At 39.1% G+C, this 18,719-nt stretch overlaps 1 protein-coding gene across 3 annotated transcripts in view; it reads left to right on the top strand.

Annotated features, from left to right (window-relative positions):
• The window catches only part of ACTN1 (actinin alpha 1), a 128,784-nt gene extending 111,209 nt beyond the window's left edge, over positions 1-17,575 (top strand). Inside the window, exons 14-22 of one of the 3 annotated variants that reach the window (XM_032227805.1) lie at positions 735-875; positions 2,151-2,333; positions 3,287-3,421; positions 6,126-6,305; positions 8,539-8,685; positions 10,385-10,465; positions 10,989-11,054; positions 15,170-15,328; positions 16,788-17,575. In XM_032227805.1, the coding sequence (XP_032083696.1) occupies positions 735-875; positions 2,151-2,333; positions 3,287-3,421; positions 6,126-6,305; positions 8,539-8,685; positions 10,385-10,465; positions 10,989-11,054; positions 15,170-15,328; positions 16,788-16,946 (1,251 nt within the window). In that variant the 3' untranslated portion in view covers positions 16,947-17,575. The remainder of the gene's footprint in view (positions 1-734; positions 876-2,150; positions 2,334-3,286; positions 3,422-6,125; positions 6,306-8,538; positions 8,686-10,384; positions 10,466-10,988; positions 11,055-15,169; positions 15,329-16,787) is intronic. The other 2 variants (XM_032227788.1, XM_032227798.1) reach the window with 2 other exon arrangements.
• The last annotated feature ends 1,144 nt before the right edge of the window (positions 17,576-18,719 follow it).

Here is an 18,719-nt window from a genome sequence, read left to right as displayed (position 1 = left end):
TGCCTTTTCTATTTTCCATGATCTTTTAAAATTAGTAAGCTCTCCAGAGCCCTTTATTTGGCACTTAACTATTTCATTATTTATTGGTTGTATTTCATGGAGACTTTTATCATTATTTTGTAAACCCTCTTTTTGTTCAGCTTGATGGTAATATCTGTTAAATGGTGATAGAGAAATGGAGAAGGAAGTAATGAAGAATGTATACATTGCTGAGACCAGATTCTAAAGCTTATCAGACATTTGATACTATTTATACAATTAATTATTTATACACATACATACACAAAACTTATGAATCTATGAAGTACTTTGCTATATACTGTATTCCCCCATGTTCTGTGACATTTTTATACTCAGAGTACTATTCTAGATCATTGCTTATTCTTTATATAAATTAAAATGTAATGTATTTATATGTCTATCTGATTTGTGGTCTGAATAAGAGAGGAATATAATTTTGAAAATATCCTTTTTTAGCATACAAGGAAAAAAGATAAGAAAGAAAAATACCCCAATGATATAGTTAATAGGGCTGCGTAAAAGGTTCCATCCTTACCAGAATTGTTCAAAATTGACACATTTCTGAGATGGTTAGAGTGGTGTTAAACCTGTTCTTCTGACCTGGTAAGGTCAGAACATTTTTCATCTTACTATATAAATCATTCAATGTTCAGAATAATATAATACCTACATTTTTGTCTATCATGCATTATTTTTCTCTGGACTCATTACAGAGAACAGAAAAACTGCTGGAAACGATTGATCAGCTGTATCTAGAGTATGCCAAACGAGCTGCACCTTTTAATAATTGGATGGAGGGCGCTATGGAGGACCTTCAGGATACATTTATTGTCCACACAATTGAAGAGATTCAGGTATGTATGTTTGAAATACTGCCTTTTCAATCTTTGATTATAGTAGGTTCATGACACTAGCTCACGGGTGTCAAATTCGTGACGTCACGTTGCCATCAAGTGACGTTTCACGATGTTTTCCCCTTCGCGGAGCTGGGGTGGGTGTGGCCTACATGTGATGCATCCAGCCACAAGGGTCGCCAGTTTGACACCGCTGCACTAGCTGATTCAGATGTTGTCTGCCCAACAACAAATAGCTTCTCTTCTCCCACAGACACAGGCAGGTGACAGCCACTATCCCTAAATGGATGAGAAATATTGGTGCATGCCAGTCCATACCACATATACAGCTGGGAGCAAATGCAGAACATGCATTTCCCAGTCCCTTGCCCCTGCCCCAGATCTATTTTCTGATATTTGTAGGAGTGGACAATCAGTCTAAATCAGTTTTCCTGATTTTGTCCTATCTGCCACTAAAGTAAGATGTCATGATTCAGTAAAGCTAGGGAGACAGCTACAGAGGATATTTTTCTTTTCCATGGATCATAGTTAAGAGAATCGTGGCAGAGAAGCGGCTATTAAGACCAAATCATAATACATAGTACATGCCAAATATGTCTTCCTTTTAATGCATACAAGCAAATTCTTAACCCAGATCTAATGCTCAAAGGAGAGATGAACTATTCCATTTGAAAACATTAGTCTGGATATCTAAAACTGTCAATAGTTGGTAAGCCATGGGACATGATTATTTTGGATGTCCCTGGACTTCATAGAATCAATATGCAAGTTTGTTTATAGTGTCTCAAGGATTTTCCTTGAATGAACGTGTGAAAAGGTGGCCTTAATCACAAAGGCGTATGGATGTTTTTATGTTTAAAAAGAAAAAAAAATCCTATTTCTGCTTCAGAAAGAATTAAATCTTATAGTATAAATGATATAAAATTTAGCCTATTAAATGACATGAATATTTAGCCTCAAGGTTATTAAAGAGAATATATGTATTTAGCAAACTTGTCTTATAATGTTTCTGGCATACTCTTGATACACCCACACTGTAGAAAATTGTTAATTGAACCAAGTTTAAATTTTTCTCTTTCCAAATTGTTTTTAAAAATTCTAATCTCGGGGGTGGGGGGTGGGGGGGAGTATTTTCTTACCATGCAGTGATACCATGTACTTCCCTGTTGAACTGTTATAAATAGATTTAGATTTTTCTGTGGGGTGTTAGGGTTTATAATGTTATATTTTAAGAAGTGTTTCATTTCCCATGACTATGTTATTTTGCTTTGTCAGGGACTGACTACGGCCCATGAACAGTTTAAAGCTACCTTGCCAGATGCTGACAAAGAGCGACAAGCTATCCTAGGAATCCACAATGAAGTGTCAAAAATTGTCCAGACCTACCATGTCAACATGGCAGGAACCAATCCTTACACCACTATCAGCCCACAGGAAATCAATGGCAAATGGGACCATGTGAGTTGCTTTCAAGGTTGAGCTGCTTGTCCCGCTGGGTATTCTTGCACCTTTTTAGTGGTTCATCCCAAGCATTGAGGAGAAACTTTCTAATAGTGAGGCCAATTAACCAGTGGAACGCCTGAAGCTTGCCTTCAGATGTTGTGGGTGCTTCATCATTGAAGGTTTTTAAGAAGAGTCACTTGTCTGAAATGATATAGGGTCTCCTGCTTGAGCAGGAGGCTGGGCTACAAGACCTCCAAGGTCCCTTCCAGCTCTGTTCTGATTCTGAATTCTTTGAGGAGTAAATCTTCCTGAGCTCAGTGGGACTTCATTCTGCATATTAGATCTGTAACTTCAGTGTAACTTCTCTCAGGTGCCCAATATTTTGCTCAACTTTTCTGATCCCTTGTTCTATAGGAAAGGAATCATTGGTGTTGATTGCAAAAGCTAATTCTGGATTATATATCTCATTCTTGACCTCTCAAAGGATAGATATTTACTGAGAGGCATGATGGCTTGAACCAGCCTTTCTCTATCTGAGGCCGTACAGGTATTAATAATGCGCTTACCAGAATTCTTAGCTAGTATGGCCAGCAGCTGGGAGATTTCAGTAGAAGTGATCTGAATATTTTTGGTCAGAACTATATTGTGGAAAGGTCATTGTAGCTGTTAGCGCTATTGCAGATTAAAAATGATTTATTTGGCATTTATATAGAAACTTTGGTATTTGTACTGGCCGATCTCCTGATGTGTTTAGTGTTGTGCCTCATCTGTGGAGATTGTATTATTTGTGGGTACGAGTTCAGTTAAACTCTTACCCACAAATAATAAACTGAATAAAACCAGTAATAATGGCTTTATTTTCTGTCGATGTAGTAAATATTGCTTGACTAATTTCAGGGATCATTTTTATTTCTTCACATTTAACAATATTGTGCAAAAGATTCTGAGCTTTTGTGTTTTTACTAAAGGTGAGACAACTTGTTCCCAGAAGAGATCAGGCCCTGATAGAAGAACATGCACGGCAGCAGCATAACGAGAGACTCCGCAAACAATTTGGGGCTCAGGCCAATGTCATTGGGCCCTGGATCCAAACCAAGATGGAGGTAAAACTCAATGTTTAATCGGATACTTTCTGCCAAAGAACTTACTGTTTCGAAACATATTCAAGCCAAAAACAGAAAGATCTCCTAGGCTGCTTCCACACTTGATTTGAGGACATTTTGGGCCCTGCACATCAGCTGCACACTTTAGGGATTAATGCCCTTCTCCATGTGGCTCCATTTGTCTGGGGGAGGTTTTCAGCTGCTGAACTGCTGCTACTCCACAGAAAATGCTGAAAGTTGGAATTGTAGGCGGGCTTCCAGTTAAGATGGTGACATAAAAACCTGAGCCTTACAATAGCTCTTCTAGAAAAAATAACTTAAACATTAAGGCTATTTGAAAGGCTATTTTACAAACTGACCTAATCCTGACTTCAAAAGATAACATCATCATTGCAATAAATTTTAAGGTAGTTTTGGAAAATACCATATTGTAGGAATTCTTCTGATGCTGATGGTTTCTCATGGATGGCAACTGTTGCCTCCTCCTCTTCCTTGCTTCTCTAGTCTTCTTCTGAAGACAGGGGTCACCCAGGACCCACCCTGTCATCCCCTGTCCTCTTGCGAATGAAGGTGATCTTTGCCTACATCGCAAAATGTGATGAGGCAACAAAGAGTAGGAATGGAACAATGGTTGCAGGACTGTGCACTTCTCAGACATCCTATACTTTGATGCTTAACTTCATATTTGCTTGCTGACAGTAAAAGCTCACAGAGATGACCCAGCTAGATTAGCTGCTATATTGCAAGCACCAAAAAGTCATGTACACATTAAAAAGTTTCTGAATATATGGTTTATATATACACTCTAGGTTATGGGTCCCCAACTCCCAGGCTGTAGCCCACTACTGGGGTGTAGCCTATTTGGAACTGGGCCATATGCCTGATGCGCATATGCACAGCTCAATTTGTGCAAGTTGAGCTGTGTGTGCATGTGTGCCAGCCCACTGCTTGCACAAATTGAGCTGTGGACATGTGCGTCTGCACTGGCCCACCACTCTCATGGCCTGGTTCCCCTCTCCCCCACTCCAACCAGGCCACCAAGTTGCAAAGGTTGGGGACCAGTCTTCTAGATATTTTCCTCACAGTCTTTTGAATGAACAGAAATTCTGCTTTTCTCTTCTGAGCCTTGACATCAACCAATTATATTTTCAGCTTCACCAGCTTCCAGCCTTATAAACTATCCTTGGAGAGTTTGGAGGGCCAAAATGCTGGCTCTGCCATTTACTTATTTTTAACCCAGGGTCTCTATTGTCGTGAAATGTTTAAGGATGCGCTATAGGAGGGACACTTAATAACTATGAAATTATGAGATAGACATGCTGTTTTTGCATTTTGTATAGAAATGGAGCTTACTGACTCTGCACTTGATTAGATATACTGTGCAATTTAATACATCTTTCAGCTTATCACAGAAGAACTCTGCCCCAGCAGTGTAAGCAATTTTAGTATAGAAATTCTCCTGATGAGTTGCTATCTAGGGCTTTTTCTTCCTCTGAAGTGAAAAAGCACATTGTTATATAGAGGTATTTAATGCCAGTGCCAAAAGTTCTCATATTATTTATGAATTAAAATTGTGTATATTCCTCTATGGACATATATAGATAGATTAAAATATCTCATTAAAACCAGTAGGTTGCCAAAGAGCTCAGTTTGTCATATAACAATTTCACAAAGTGTGTGTGTGTGTGTGTGTGTGTGTGTGTGTAAGTTTATGTGAAGAAAAGTAAGGCTATATAAGAGAGGCTTTGGAGAAAGGTGACATTTGGCACAGATTTGGGCTTTCTAACATACAAAATGTGGCAATGGCTGAAATGGGTTTGATAACCCTGTGATCAATAGCAGGGATATGCAACTATCTTGCGACTGAAAGCCCTATTTTAAAAAGAACAAATTTATCAGGGTTCCAGTGTGGTTACAGTATGTCACTGGAATGGATAGATCCAAAAAAATTATGTGTATGTATGTGTGTATAGTTAAAAGGACTGAATTTTATCGAGGACCCTGGATAAATGAACATGAAATACATATTGGAGCCACATTGAGCTTTTGTATTTTAAGTGTATTTTTTCAGATTTGTTCCTTTTTAATTCGCTTTGGATTAATTTTATAATAGCTCATAATTGGATGCCTCTCTCCATTGGCTGCAAGCCATACTATGTGCATTCTTTGCCTTTTATTGAATTTTGCAATAATTGTATTGTGCCTATTGCATTTTATCTGAAAAGAAGCTACTCCCAATTATGGATTAAAGATTTAAAACAGATTTCCTCCATATGCTGCCCTCCAAATGCATTGAACTTCATTTTCTCATCTTGCAGCCAAAGATCTATTGCTTGGAGAGGATGGGAAATCCAGCTCAATATGCTTCCATCCAGTTAAACAGCAGTTTCGGTGATTAATGTCCAAGATAGGAATTGCACTATATTTTTCTATAGTGAAATAAGTATGAAGGTGTCTTTCAGTGGTAGGGGAAAGCCCCATGATAGATATTCTCCATCCGCACCAGAAAAGGCATCCTTACATAAGATCCAGTGTTCTGTTCTGTTTACCTTTCCTCTAAAAAAGCTTGCAAGTCAAGTTGAATTCTTCTGAGACTGCAAGGCCTGTGGTTAAAGCATTTTAGTTCATTTAGGGAACAGTCGGAGCAAATGCCTTTCATGTTGGAACTTGTTCCTTACCTCTCTGTTTCCTTTGGCTCCTATAGGAGATTGGCCGCATCTCCATAGAGATGCATGGGACCCTGGAGGACCAGCTTAATCACCTGCGGCAGTACGAGAAGAGCATTGTGAACTATAAACCAAAGATTGATCAGCTGGAGGGAGATCACCAGCAGATTCAGGAGGCTCTAATCTTCGATAATAAGCACACCAACTACACTATGGAGGTAAAGACTCGGAGTATTGTATAAGCTTGCAAGGAAAGGATCTTTGAAGAGAATGAATGCTAATACCCTGTTTTCCAAAAATAAGCCCTCCCCGGATAATAAGCCCAATCGGGCTTTTGAACACATGTCCTAAAATAAGTCCTCTCTGAAAATATTGCAACACAGCAGCAGCCATGGTGACCACGCTCGCCACCTCCTGCACCTCAAAAATAATAAGACCTCCCCGAAAATAAGGCCAAGTGCTTATTTCGGGGGTCAAAAGAAAATAAAGACCCTGTCTTATTTTCGGGGAAAACACGGCACTACACAGTTCTGCTGTGTGTAAAAGGATTCCTTGCCAAAGGATGGCAGACCAATATTATTAGCTGACACCGACGTTGTGTATAAATATAAACACATGCAACGCAATATTTGCTGTACTGTAAGCAAAGACGTGGTAAGGAGACCTCGAAAGTCCAGAATTTCTACTTGGATCTGCTTTGTTTAAGATAAACTGAGGAATGTGGTGAGGTTGGCAGCTGCTTTTCTCATATAATGAAGGTCACACAGCAGTTAGAGATTATCCTAGAGTAAGAGTCAGGGTGCACTTTTTTCAGAGCATAGTGTGTTGGTTGAAACAAATGGCTGCCATGGAAGGTTTATCCATTCACAAAACAGCAATCATAGTAAGTGTGGCTAATTACAAAGCACCCATTTGTTCCTTCATCTTTTACCAAATGAATTGTAACCCTGCGGAATGCTCACTCAATCTCCAATTTATCATAAGATTTTGGAGGCAGGGGGGTGGGCAAAGTAGGCATATTTTCGAACAAAGCAATTAACTGCCTTTGCTTTCCCCATTTTGTTTTTCTGAAAACACTTATGTTTTCTATAAGAAATATCAGGATATTTTCGTGCTTTAGTTTGGAGCCTGCCAGCTCCCTTTCTAATTTTGTCTAAAAGTAATATTTGAAATACAGGTAGTCTTCGACTTATGACCACAACTGAGTCCAAAATGTATATTGTTAAGGGAGAAAAGTGCTCCTTTTTATGACTTTTCTTGCCACATTTGTTAAGTGAATCAATCACTGCAGTTGTTAGTAACTTAGTAACACAGTTGTTAAATGAATCTGGTTTCCCCACTGATTTTGCTGATCAGAAAGTTGCAAAAGATGAGCACATGGCCCCAGGACACTGCAATCATCATAAAAATAAACCAGTTGTCAAGCATCTGAATGCTGGAGAGGCTGCTTATGACCGTTGGGTCATAAGTGTGAAAAATGAACTGTTGTAAGTAGAGGACTTCATGTACTTCAAAATGAGTGTAGGACAGAAAGCTTGGCAGGTCCCAAGTGAGGTATCTTTAGGCTTGTTCGTCTCCATGACCACCATGTTGGAGATCCCAGCGGCAAAGATAAAGCCCTCAAGCTTATTAAAAAAGGCTTTGCCATCACTGTGTCTGGCAGTAATTACAGTATGCCAACTGCTGTTTCCAAGACTGTCTCGGGCCCCAGTCATCTGCTTTAGAGACCCAGGATTTCCCGCCCTCATTGTCAGAATGTTGAAATACAATACTGTTGCATCAACCTCTCTGTTGATGTTGTGTATGTGTGCAATTAATCAAAAAGCTGGTTTATGTATGGCCCAATTCCAAATTGGCATGTTCTATAAAGCAAAGAGTTACCTGCTGACATTTAATAGAATGAATAACTTGGCCATAAAATCTAGAAATACCTTTATCCCCAAGGTGGTTTTTTTTTATTATTATTATTATTATTATTATATTATTATTATTATTATTATTGACAGCTGTATTGATCTTAGCCACATATGTAGACCTTCTCCAGGAAGTCTATCCTCATCTGGGCCCTTCAGGAATCTCAATGGTGCACTCATCTTCTCTCTAATGCAGTCATTCTCCTCTTCTCATTCCTTCCACTTTCCCAGCATTTTTGATTTTTGAAGGAAGATGGATCTTCCTATTTTCCTATTAACAAACTTTATTAAAAGGCATGTTTTTGTTCGCTGCAGTTTACAGTAGTTTATGCCTCTTTATAAAATTTGTTAATCTGAAAAGGTGCTACCAGACTCTTGATGTTTTGCTTCTGTAGACTAACACAGTTTTCTCAAATGTTATGTTAAGTAACGTTTGTTTCAAGATTTCCTTGACTTCATTTGAATTCGGCATCAAATACTGTCCTTCAGCTTAAGATGTCTGGAAATAAGTTACCTTTGTTGTTGTTTTCCCTTCCAGCATATCCGAGTGGGTTGGGAGCAACTCCTCACAACAATTGCTAGAACTATCAATGAAGTGGAAAACCAGATTTTGACTCGGGATGCCAAAGGAATTAGCCAGGAACAGATGAATGAATTCCGTGCCTCCTTCAATCACTTTGACAGGGTAAGAAGGAAAGAAATAGCAATACATGTAAGCACTCAAGAGTAGGTCTCTTTGGGCTGAATGAAAATTGGAAGTCCCAAATCCTAGTGCTAGCCCAAATATTATTTTGAAATTCTTTGTGAAACCCTTACAGCCAGCATCTTTCAGAAGAAAGATTAATAGAAGCAATTGAACTACATACTTCATTCACTCTCAAATTTTAAAATTTAAAGGCCCAGTTTCATTGGGTGAGTCTTAGTAGCTAACGATCACAAGATTATTCTTTTAATGTATCAATTTATTTATATGTAATTCCATAGCTAGGTTTATATATGTTAGTTGTACAACTATCCTCAGGGAATGCACTTTGACAATGTATTGCAATATTTTACAACTTAAACAGCATCATTCCCCATTTATAAGCCTTTTTGCTAGATTTAAGCCAAGTTCTTCACTTAAAGCATATATACCACTAAAATCAGAGCAAATTGGTTTTAGTGTGGGCAAGCAGTTGTGCCTTCCTTTCAGAAACAGTCTCTGTTCTTGGCTGTATCTCCTCAGTCTCACATTTGTTTTTACCTCAGGAGGGTTCTTAGGACTTTTTCTCAAAAAGACCAAGGCCAATTTTTATAATATGACCTGTCCCCCCAACTTAAGAAATTCTATCTAAGTAACTTGTTGTATTCACTATGACCACAAGGGGCACAGAGACTGGCTTCTCATCCTAGAGCAGAAGTCAAATCATGATCTAACAGTATGCACTGAAGCTCAACTCTATTTAATTCTTTGCCTTAGCTGCAATTCAATAGAGTTTACATGTACTTTGGGATTTCTTGATTTCCATTTTAATACTGTGCTGGTTCACATGATGCAACAAATCAGCATTACCATACCAACTGACTTCTCCTGTGATTGTGTGTGGCTAAGATACGGTTCAGTCTGTGGTTTGTTTAGCATTTGCTACAAACCATAAATTCTGGGTTGTTTCTCTGGAATTTTTTTCGGGCTTCTTCGTTTGATTTGATTTGTTTCGAGATGAACAAGTAGGAGCCATTGGTTCAAACAACAGGGTGAAAAATCTGCATCCATTCACAGGAAAATCCAGTGCTATGCCATGTGAACTATTAGTATTTATAAATTGAAGATAAACATCAAAAATAGACAGACAGAATTCTAATGCGGATATAGGCTCTTTGATTAAAAATTACGGCACTTGGTTAAAATGTAGTTATGTGTAAAAGAATATCCTTTCTGATGTCACTATAGCTTCTTAAGACCTATAATTTATTTCAAAAGATTTTGTTCTTATTTTGAGAGCACGATCTCGAATTCATTGTCTTTGTGCGCTTGGCTGCTGGGTAAACATGGCAATTTTAAAGTTGTGTAATCAGTGATAAGGGGAGATATGAGGGGCAAAACCACCTTCAGCGCTTGCTACGAGCAGAGGTTGTTATGCGCACACTTGGCTAGTCAGGTCACATTTTATGAATAATATTTTTTTAATGCATTGGCACAGTGAAATGGTAACACGGTGTCTAACCTGTGCACTTTTTATTTTCCCTCCCTCTGTCTTTTTCTGCATGCCACTCTTCTTCCATGTGTCTTCCTTCATTCACTGCATGTTGCACTTCTGTTTCCCCCCCCCCCACACCTCTTTCTGTTTCTTGGTTTTACATCACCCCCAATGCATGTCCTGCTATCTGATACACTGCATAACCAGGACCACTCCGGCACTCTTGGCCCTGAAGAATTTAAAGCCTGCCTCATCAGCTTGGGTTACGATATTGGAAACGATGCGCAGGTACTGAATGCTAGTGGGAAATATCGCCAGATATTATGAGGAAATAACAAATTTTTTCTCCTCTTTTTTTGTTTTGTTTTGTTTAATCCATCTCTTGTCAATGCTCTTATATTTTGTTGCACATATTTCCCTGTATTACTTTCTGGTTTCCCCACAATTCCACTGTGCTGTTTCTTTTTATGCATTTTCAAACTTTTGTGTTAAACTTTCAATTTGCCTAAAATCTTACTGTCCTGCCTTCACTTTTCCATTTCTTTATTTCTTTTATATCCCCATAACTATTTTTCTTCTTCTCTACATTTAAACTTCCATCTCATCTTTATGAAAAATGTCCAAATCTTATTTTCTCAATTTATTTTTAATGTTCATTACATGCAATGCTTTATCTTCCATTCCTTCTTAATGAATATCCATTGCTTATAACATCTTCTATGGGTTCATCTCCTCTTGGACTTTCTCTCCATTTCTGTTTCTTCCCTCCCCTTCCCCCTTTATTCTTCTGTTTTTAAACTCCTCTTTGTAGAAGAAGACTGGCATGATGGATGCTGAAGATTTCCACACCTTCCTTATCGCCATTGGTTACAATATGGTAATGTAGCATCAACAGCACTTCTTTTCACATTGGTATAGTTGGCCCTTTAAAAAGGAAAGGGCATACATCAAAAAATTTAAGGTAAAAATACATGTCCATGATTTTCAAATGGAAAATAATTTAAAATCTTACATTTTTAAAAGTGTGCTGAAAGAGAATTAATGCCTCTTAATTACAGACAAAATTGTCCAAATGCGAGCTCTGTTTTTCAAAAGAAACAGAACTTTGCCTGACATTAATTCCTTTGGGAATCTTCGGAAGAAAAGAAATAATATAGTAAAGGCTGAATAAAAATTGTATAAGGTCTGTTCTCGTGGGCTGTTTTTCTGAAATAATCAATGTTCATTACTAGACCCTCATGCAAATGTGTAACATTTTCTTTCAAGACCACTTTTTTCCTGCTGAAGCAGTGGTGAGTTCCTACCGGTTCAGACCAGTTTGGCCAAATCGGTAGTGGTTTGGTGGCCTGGGTCGCTGGAAACGGCAGCGACCCAGGCCTGCCACACCCCTGAACCAGTTCTCCGAGCAGCGCTGTAGGTGCCGCCATCTTGTTTTTCGCTTCTGTGCATGCGCAGAACAATTTTTATTGCACTGTGCATGTGTGCGCAGCACGCCCACAATCGAACCGGCAGTAGTGCCTGCCGGAACCCACCCCTGTGCTGAAGGAGTGGTTTTATTTTTCCAGATTGAAATTTCTTTTCAAGTGTTAATTCTTTTAAAGCAGTGTTTCTTAACCTTGGTGACTTTAAGTCCTGTGGACTTCAACTCTAGAATTCCCCAGCCAGCTATGCTGGCTGGGGATTCTAGTAGTTGAAGTCCACAGGACTTAAAGTCACCAAGGTTAAGAAACACTGCTTTAAACATTGAGAATGTAGACATGTTCTGTCACTACTCTAGGACAGTAATGGTGAACCTTTTTGGCACAGAGTGCCCAAACTGGAAGGCATGCGCCAGAGTGCCGGAAACCCAATGACCAGCTGGCTGGCATGGAAACTCTACAACCACGACAATGCGCGTGCCCATAGAGAGGGCTCTGAATGCCACCTCTGGCATGCCATAGGTTCACCATCATGGCTCTAGGAATTATCTAGTTATGCATTTAACATGTACTCGATCCAAGAATCACAGGAGTAGAAAATATTAAAATGACAGCAGAATCTCTGAAGTCCACTAATGCCCACTAATCAGAGCAGTGACACCCACCTGCCATTAGCTTTCAGAAAAAGCCAGCACACATTTCTGCACCACCTGCATGTATGGTGTGTAATTGTAGCACCTGTAATCCAGTGACATCTGCAGCAATGACCCCATCTGGGCAGTTCAGCTTCTGTTTCGACCATAGTGGCAGTGTTTCCATATTAATGGAATTTGCCCCCAATCCCGCAATTCCTCAGCCAAGATATTTTTTTCACATACTTGTGTTGTCAGCATCTTACAGTTCAATAGTTGTGTCTTCCACCACCACCAGCTGACTGCTCTAACACTTCCAATGCACACATAGGAATCACACATGGTGATCAAATTAAGGTTAGCCCTGATATTTGGACAGCTTTCTGATCTCATTGCATTTGCAGTTAATCATGGTATGACTGTGAAATTTTACTGGAGATGATGCTTTATTGAACTTGATGTAAAAACATCTGAATGTTTTTCTGTCAAGTCAGAAAGTCAGGCCAGATGTCTCAGTAGAAATGATAAAACATTACTTGTGAATGAACTTACTTTGATTTTTGGATTTCAGTGACAGCTACGGGCTGACCTTATAGGTAGTGACTCAGAAATTATTTTATCAAATCCGGTAGTTTCTAGTCCTTTTAACTTTTAACACAACCAGTTGTCATAGTTTTCGATGAGTTAAACTATAGGTTTCAATATGTTAAATATCAGCTTATAAATGACTGGTTTACAATCTGCGTATAGCTATACTTTAGCAACAATAAAATATTACATGTTATAAGTAAAAACATCTAGTTGTTTCACCGATGGGATTGCACAGAAAAATGGTCTTTACAAAAAAGATTTGAAAATTTGAAATCTCAGTAGCCCTTATTTGGAAATTATGTGTCAGCGTTCCAAGTATCATGTAGAATTAAATCAGAGTCCAAGGCAAAACGATCCTTAAAGTTCCAATTTAATAAGGCAGACATCTTAGCACATCTGTGTTAATCCCAATTCTGGAAATTACATCAGAATCCCACCCAGTTAAAAGTTCATGATCTTGTCCCCACACCCACAATCCATCAAGAGCCAAGGTGGCGCAGTGGTTAAATGCAGCACTGCAGGCTACTGCTAGATCAGCAGTTCAGCGGTTCAAATCTCACCGGCTCAGGGTTGACTCAGCCTTCCATCCTTCCGAGGTGGGTAAAATGAGGACCCAGATTGTTGGGGGCAATATGCTGACTCTCTGTAAACCGCTTAGAGAGGCCTGAAAGGCCTATGAAGCGGTATATAAGTCCACTGCTATTGCTATTGCTATCACATGGTCCAATCTTCCTCTTCCATGCTAGCGTCTCCACCCAGCTGCTTCCGGTCAGGTGTAAAAGTGTGGAGACAAAAGATGACCTTGGCTTCTAGAAATGACAACAATACATTCCACAATCCTACTCCTTCTATTCCCCCCTTCCATCAACTATACTAATGAAACAGCATAATGAAATAAGAGAAAGTGTGGCAGGTCAAAATTCTAAAAGGAATATAATTGCAGGCCTGACATTATGCCTCATTTGAATGATATGGGTAAAAAAAGCAGAGGAAGAGTTCAAAAAGAACCTGTAGGAAGAGTAGAAAAAAGAAAACAGTTTAGAATAGAAGAAAGGAGAATAGAATAGAATAGAATAGATTTCTTTATTGGCCAAGTGTGATTGGACACACAAGGAATTTGTCTTTGGTGCATATGCTCTCAATGTACATAAAAAGATGATACATTCCTCAAAAATCATAAGGTACAACACTTAATGATAGTCATAGGGTACAAATAAGCATCAGGAAACAATATCAATATAAATCGTAAGGATACAAGCAACAAGTTACAGTCCTGCAGTCATAAGTGGGAAAAGATGGGTAATAGGAAGGATGAGAAGACTAATAGTAATAGTAATGCAAGCTTAGTGAATAGGCAGTGGTGAGGGAATTAGTTGTTTAGCAGAGTGGATGGTATTATAGGAAAAAGGGTTACAAATACAGAGTGCTGCAAAACTGGAGATAGGCAAAGATGAAGAGGGTAAAGCCTGGCAGAGCTATCCTTTTGCTGAAGTCAAAGGGTGAAACTTCAGCAGGTTGAATGAAATTTGTATATTTCTGTTGGGAAGCAGTACAGAGGAGAAAAAAGGACAGAATCTGACCTTTCCTTTCTTGCAGCCATGTGACTCTCTAACTCTAATCCTTCCCCCTTTTCCCTTTATGTCAGTTGTATTTTATTCTGAGGGTTGTGTGTTCAAAATTAATAAAGCTATATTTTTAAAAAGGGAAAAAATAGCTTCAGACATATTGGATTTGGGTCCCTTGCACCTTCAAAATGCGTTCAGATTCATTGTAGTTTGGGCAGAGAATCATTCCCTTTGCATGAGTTGCTCTTCAATCCGGTTATGCCCATGCTGGTTGGGGATGATGGACATTTTAGACCCCTGCATTAAAGGGTAGGGAAATTATCTTAGGGCAGGGGTCAGCAAACTGCGGCTCTGGAGCCGCATGTGGGCTCTTTCCTCCCTCTGCTGCGGCTCCACTGGTCGGCACCACAATTTTGAGAGGAGCTTCGGGGGGGGGGGGAGCACAGTGCGCCAGGAGAAGACTCTAAGGCAAGGGGAGGGTTTTCCAGTTGTCTCCACAATTGATAGGACTTTCGGTTATGACAGGTAGAGGAAAAAAGTATGCCGTGCTAGGAGGAGACTCTATGGTGGGGGGACTGAACTTCCAGTCAGCTCCAGAATTGAACAGGGGGCTTCCCGTTAGGACCTTTGTGGCTCCCGGTGTTTTCTTTCTGTGGGAAACGGGTCCAAATGGCTCTTTGAGTGTTTAAGTTTGCCGATCCCTATCCTAGGGAATAATTTCTATTCATTATTTCCTTCCTGCCACCTTTGGATTAAATTGTTGCTGAATTTTATTTCCTAACCCAGGGTGAGGCAGAGTTTGCTCGAATCATGAGCATTGTGGATCCCAATCGCATTGGAGTGGTGACATTCCAGGCCTTCATTGACTTCATGTCCCGGGAAACAGCAGATACTGATACAGCTGACCAAGTTATGGCCTCTTTCAAGATCCTGGCTGGAGATAAAGTGAGTTCAGGTTGAATGAAAAGAATGCTGACTTGTGGCAGAGTTTAAGCTTGATTTCAGGTTATAATATAAATGCAAAAGGAAGATTATAGTGGCCACTATCTTACTGTGAGCAGATAATGTGGTTTTTATTGAAATACTTGAGTATCTGGAACTTTCCTTCAATTCATCAATATCTTATTCTGCTTGAAGCCGTAAAAGTGGAATGGAACGTTAACAATGGATTGAATGTCTTACACATTCTCTCTTAAATATGCTTATTGAATTCATATCACTACGATAAGTAAAAAACAACTCTGTATGCATATATATACACCCAAGCATTCAAGCCTGTATGTACTTGATCCCTCTCTAGCTCAGGGCTGTCAAACTCGCAGCCCATGGCCTGCACGTGTCACGTGCTGGCCCCACCCCCACCCAGTTTAGCGAGGGGGGAAGTTCCGATACGTCACGTGACGACACCAAGACAACGCGAGTTTGGCACCCCTGCTCTAGCTATTCCGCTGTTACGATGGGATGGGCAGAGGCAATCTATGTCTTTGCATTCATGACAAGGATTCAAAGGCCAAGTGAGAATAAATGTCTCAAGTTATTAGTTGTCAGTTATATTCATACTATAGACTTGTGCTGGTAATTTCAACTTAGGGCCACAACTGGCACCAGAATTGTGATCACTAAGCAAAATTAAATTTTGGACTAGAGAAAAGTTTACAGCCCATTTTTAACTGTGGTCATTAAGTGAATCATGGTAAATAAGTGAATCATATGGTGTCTGGCATGAATAAACAGATCCATACATGAAGAGCTGCTTTATTGCTTATGCCTATTTCACAGGAATCTTTCAGACTGATATTCTGCACTTGAGCCACATTAGATAAGGTCCAACAGCATTCAAGGGGAGTCAGATGATGCCAACCTTTGGGAATCAATTGATGTGTTCTTCAGCTATTCTAGTAGAGTAATGAATTATTTAAATGGGTTTATTCTAGCAAGGGACTGAATTTCAAATCAGGAAGTGCCTGTTCTGAATTTAACTTTTATCCTAAATTCTTTAGGTGCTTTTGGCAGATCTTTTTTGTTTCACTTCAGTTGCTCTGTTTACAAGATCTTAGTTGACATCATTTGGATTTCATAGACCCTCAGTCTATCATCTCACATGTATGTGTATATGTACACACACAGCACACAGCTTTTTCTTTTAAAGTAAGAATTTTTAAAAGAAACAGATCCTAAGCATCCCTAAGGAAAATCTGATATTTTTCATTCAAGTTTCACACAGCACCTGTTTTCATTTTAAAAGCAAATTAATCTGTATCTTCAACCTGCAGTTTTCTATAATACATCCAATTAAAAAGGATTTGACTTAAACTGTTTAGCAAATAATGTCTGCTTGATATCAATAAGCTAAAGCTTCTAATAAACTGAAATGGAAAATGGTCATCTGTGTATTCTCTTGCAGAACTATATCACTGTGGATGAATTACGACGGGAGCTGCCTCCAGATCAAGCTGAATATTGCATTGCTAGAATGGCACCTTATACTGGGCTGGATTCTGTACCTGGTGCCCTGGACTACATGTCTTTCTCGACAGCTCTCTATGGCGAAAGTGACCTTTAACCTCTCTATCCACATCACCTGACCTTGTTCCATCCAGGTGCACTTTTCGTTCTGTCTGCAAGCAGGCTCTGAGCTACCTTCTTGTTCCCCTTCTTGCTTCCACATCAAAGAACTGCTTTCCTTTGGGATGGGCGGGGAAGGTCTTGGAATGAAATAGCCAATCACAGCCTTGAAAAAGGGCGGTTCCCAAAATTTGCAGGGGGAAGCGGGACGAGGTTACATTTAAGCAAACTTATTTTATTATAGAAAAAGTATTTTTCTCCAAGGTTGAAGCATAAATAGAAAAAAGTTTAAAGTATTACACCAAATATGGCTGGGTGAGAAAGTCCCCACCCCCCTTTTTTTCTTTTGTTCCAACATAGGAAATGAAGGTCAGTGTTGTATTCCATTCTTATACCTGAAGCCTGGCACGCTTCTTCTATCCTGAGTCAACTTTCTCACCTGTCTCTTATTTCTTTATCGTATTGTTTTACAGAGGAGGAGATGGGCAAATGCATGTATTGCTGGTTCACTCATTTCATGAAAATATTTTACAATAAAACTTTTTGAGATTGCTGTGTTTTTTTTTAGGGAAAAAATAATGTACACAGCTCATGTTTTCATATTTAATTAAAATTACAATCTGCCTACCTGTGTATTGTTGCTGAAACTTGTCTGGTCCCCAAATATGGCGCTTGAGAGTTGGCATCTTTGATATTGCTTGTCACAGACCATATTAAAAAAAAAAAATCTTGTAATAACAAATCTAGACATCATTATTTGTCTGTTTCGCTTACTAAACTCTGTTTAGCTGCATGTTTAAATACACATTTGACCATGTGGAAAGGTACAATATTCAAATATTATCACCAAAAATTTATCCCCCTTTCTTCTTTGAATGCGTTGATGTTTATATTCCTAGTGTTACCAAGTCTAGGCTGAGAAGCTAAACAGCATGTGTCTGAGAAACTCCTAGGGAGTATCGGGGCAGTATGCTAAACAGGAGGTCAAAGAATTATCCTGGAAAACAGCAGCTGCACTTCCATGATGTTGCCAAGAGAACTATCAGTGAAGTCACTGTGAGACATCTGCCTTGATAAGCTATCTCAGTATCTCTCATTCTTGTCATTCGAAGACAAAGACTTTAATCTCGCATACTCTTACTATTCTACATTTGATTCTAAATAAGAAAATACCATACATAAAAATTAGATTTTAGAAAATACATTATCAACATGTGCCTCTTTTCCTAAACCAATCAATCAATCTACTACCTGTGAGGAAGAAGTGTTTTTCTCCTTTACCAGATTTTCCCCCAAGAGTATTTGGGTCTGTGTAGGTGATATGGATTCTTGTTAGAGTACTATAATTTAATTGTTGTTCCAAAAATAAGATTCCTGCTTAAGCAGTAATCTACAAGCCCACAGGGGGCACCCTGTTTTTTTCCCCTTGGTTTTATCCAATAACACTAAGGCTGATTACAAGAATCCTGCTTCTGAATATCCTCCATTGCTTTATCTTTATTGCAATAACATCCCTTTATTGGGTATTATGTCATTGCAATATATGTGTGTGTGTGTGTGTGTGTGTGCGTGCACGTGCGTCTGTGTGTACTTCTTGTTCTTAAGGCAGTAATAGATTTAGATCTCTGGTAAAAGCTCAGGAAAATATTTTTGAGAATATCTAGAAGGAAACGCTTTTACATACACACACATCAGATATTTTATTTCTTCCATCAGCTTAGTGATGCTCTTAGTTAACTATTTATTATGCCTTGCATGATCTAAAGGTGGC

This window comes from Thamnophis elegans, chromosome 1 (assembly GCF_009769535.1).
Source record: "Thamnophis elegans isolate rThaEle1 chromosome 1, rThaEle1.pri, whole genome shotgun sequence".
Taxonomy (NCBI): Eukaryota; Metazoa; Chordata; class Lepidosauria; order Squamata; family Colubridae; genus Thamnophis; species Thamnophis elegans.
This window is presented reverse-complemented; position numbering and strand designations above follow the sequence as displayed.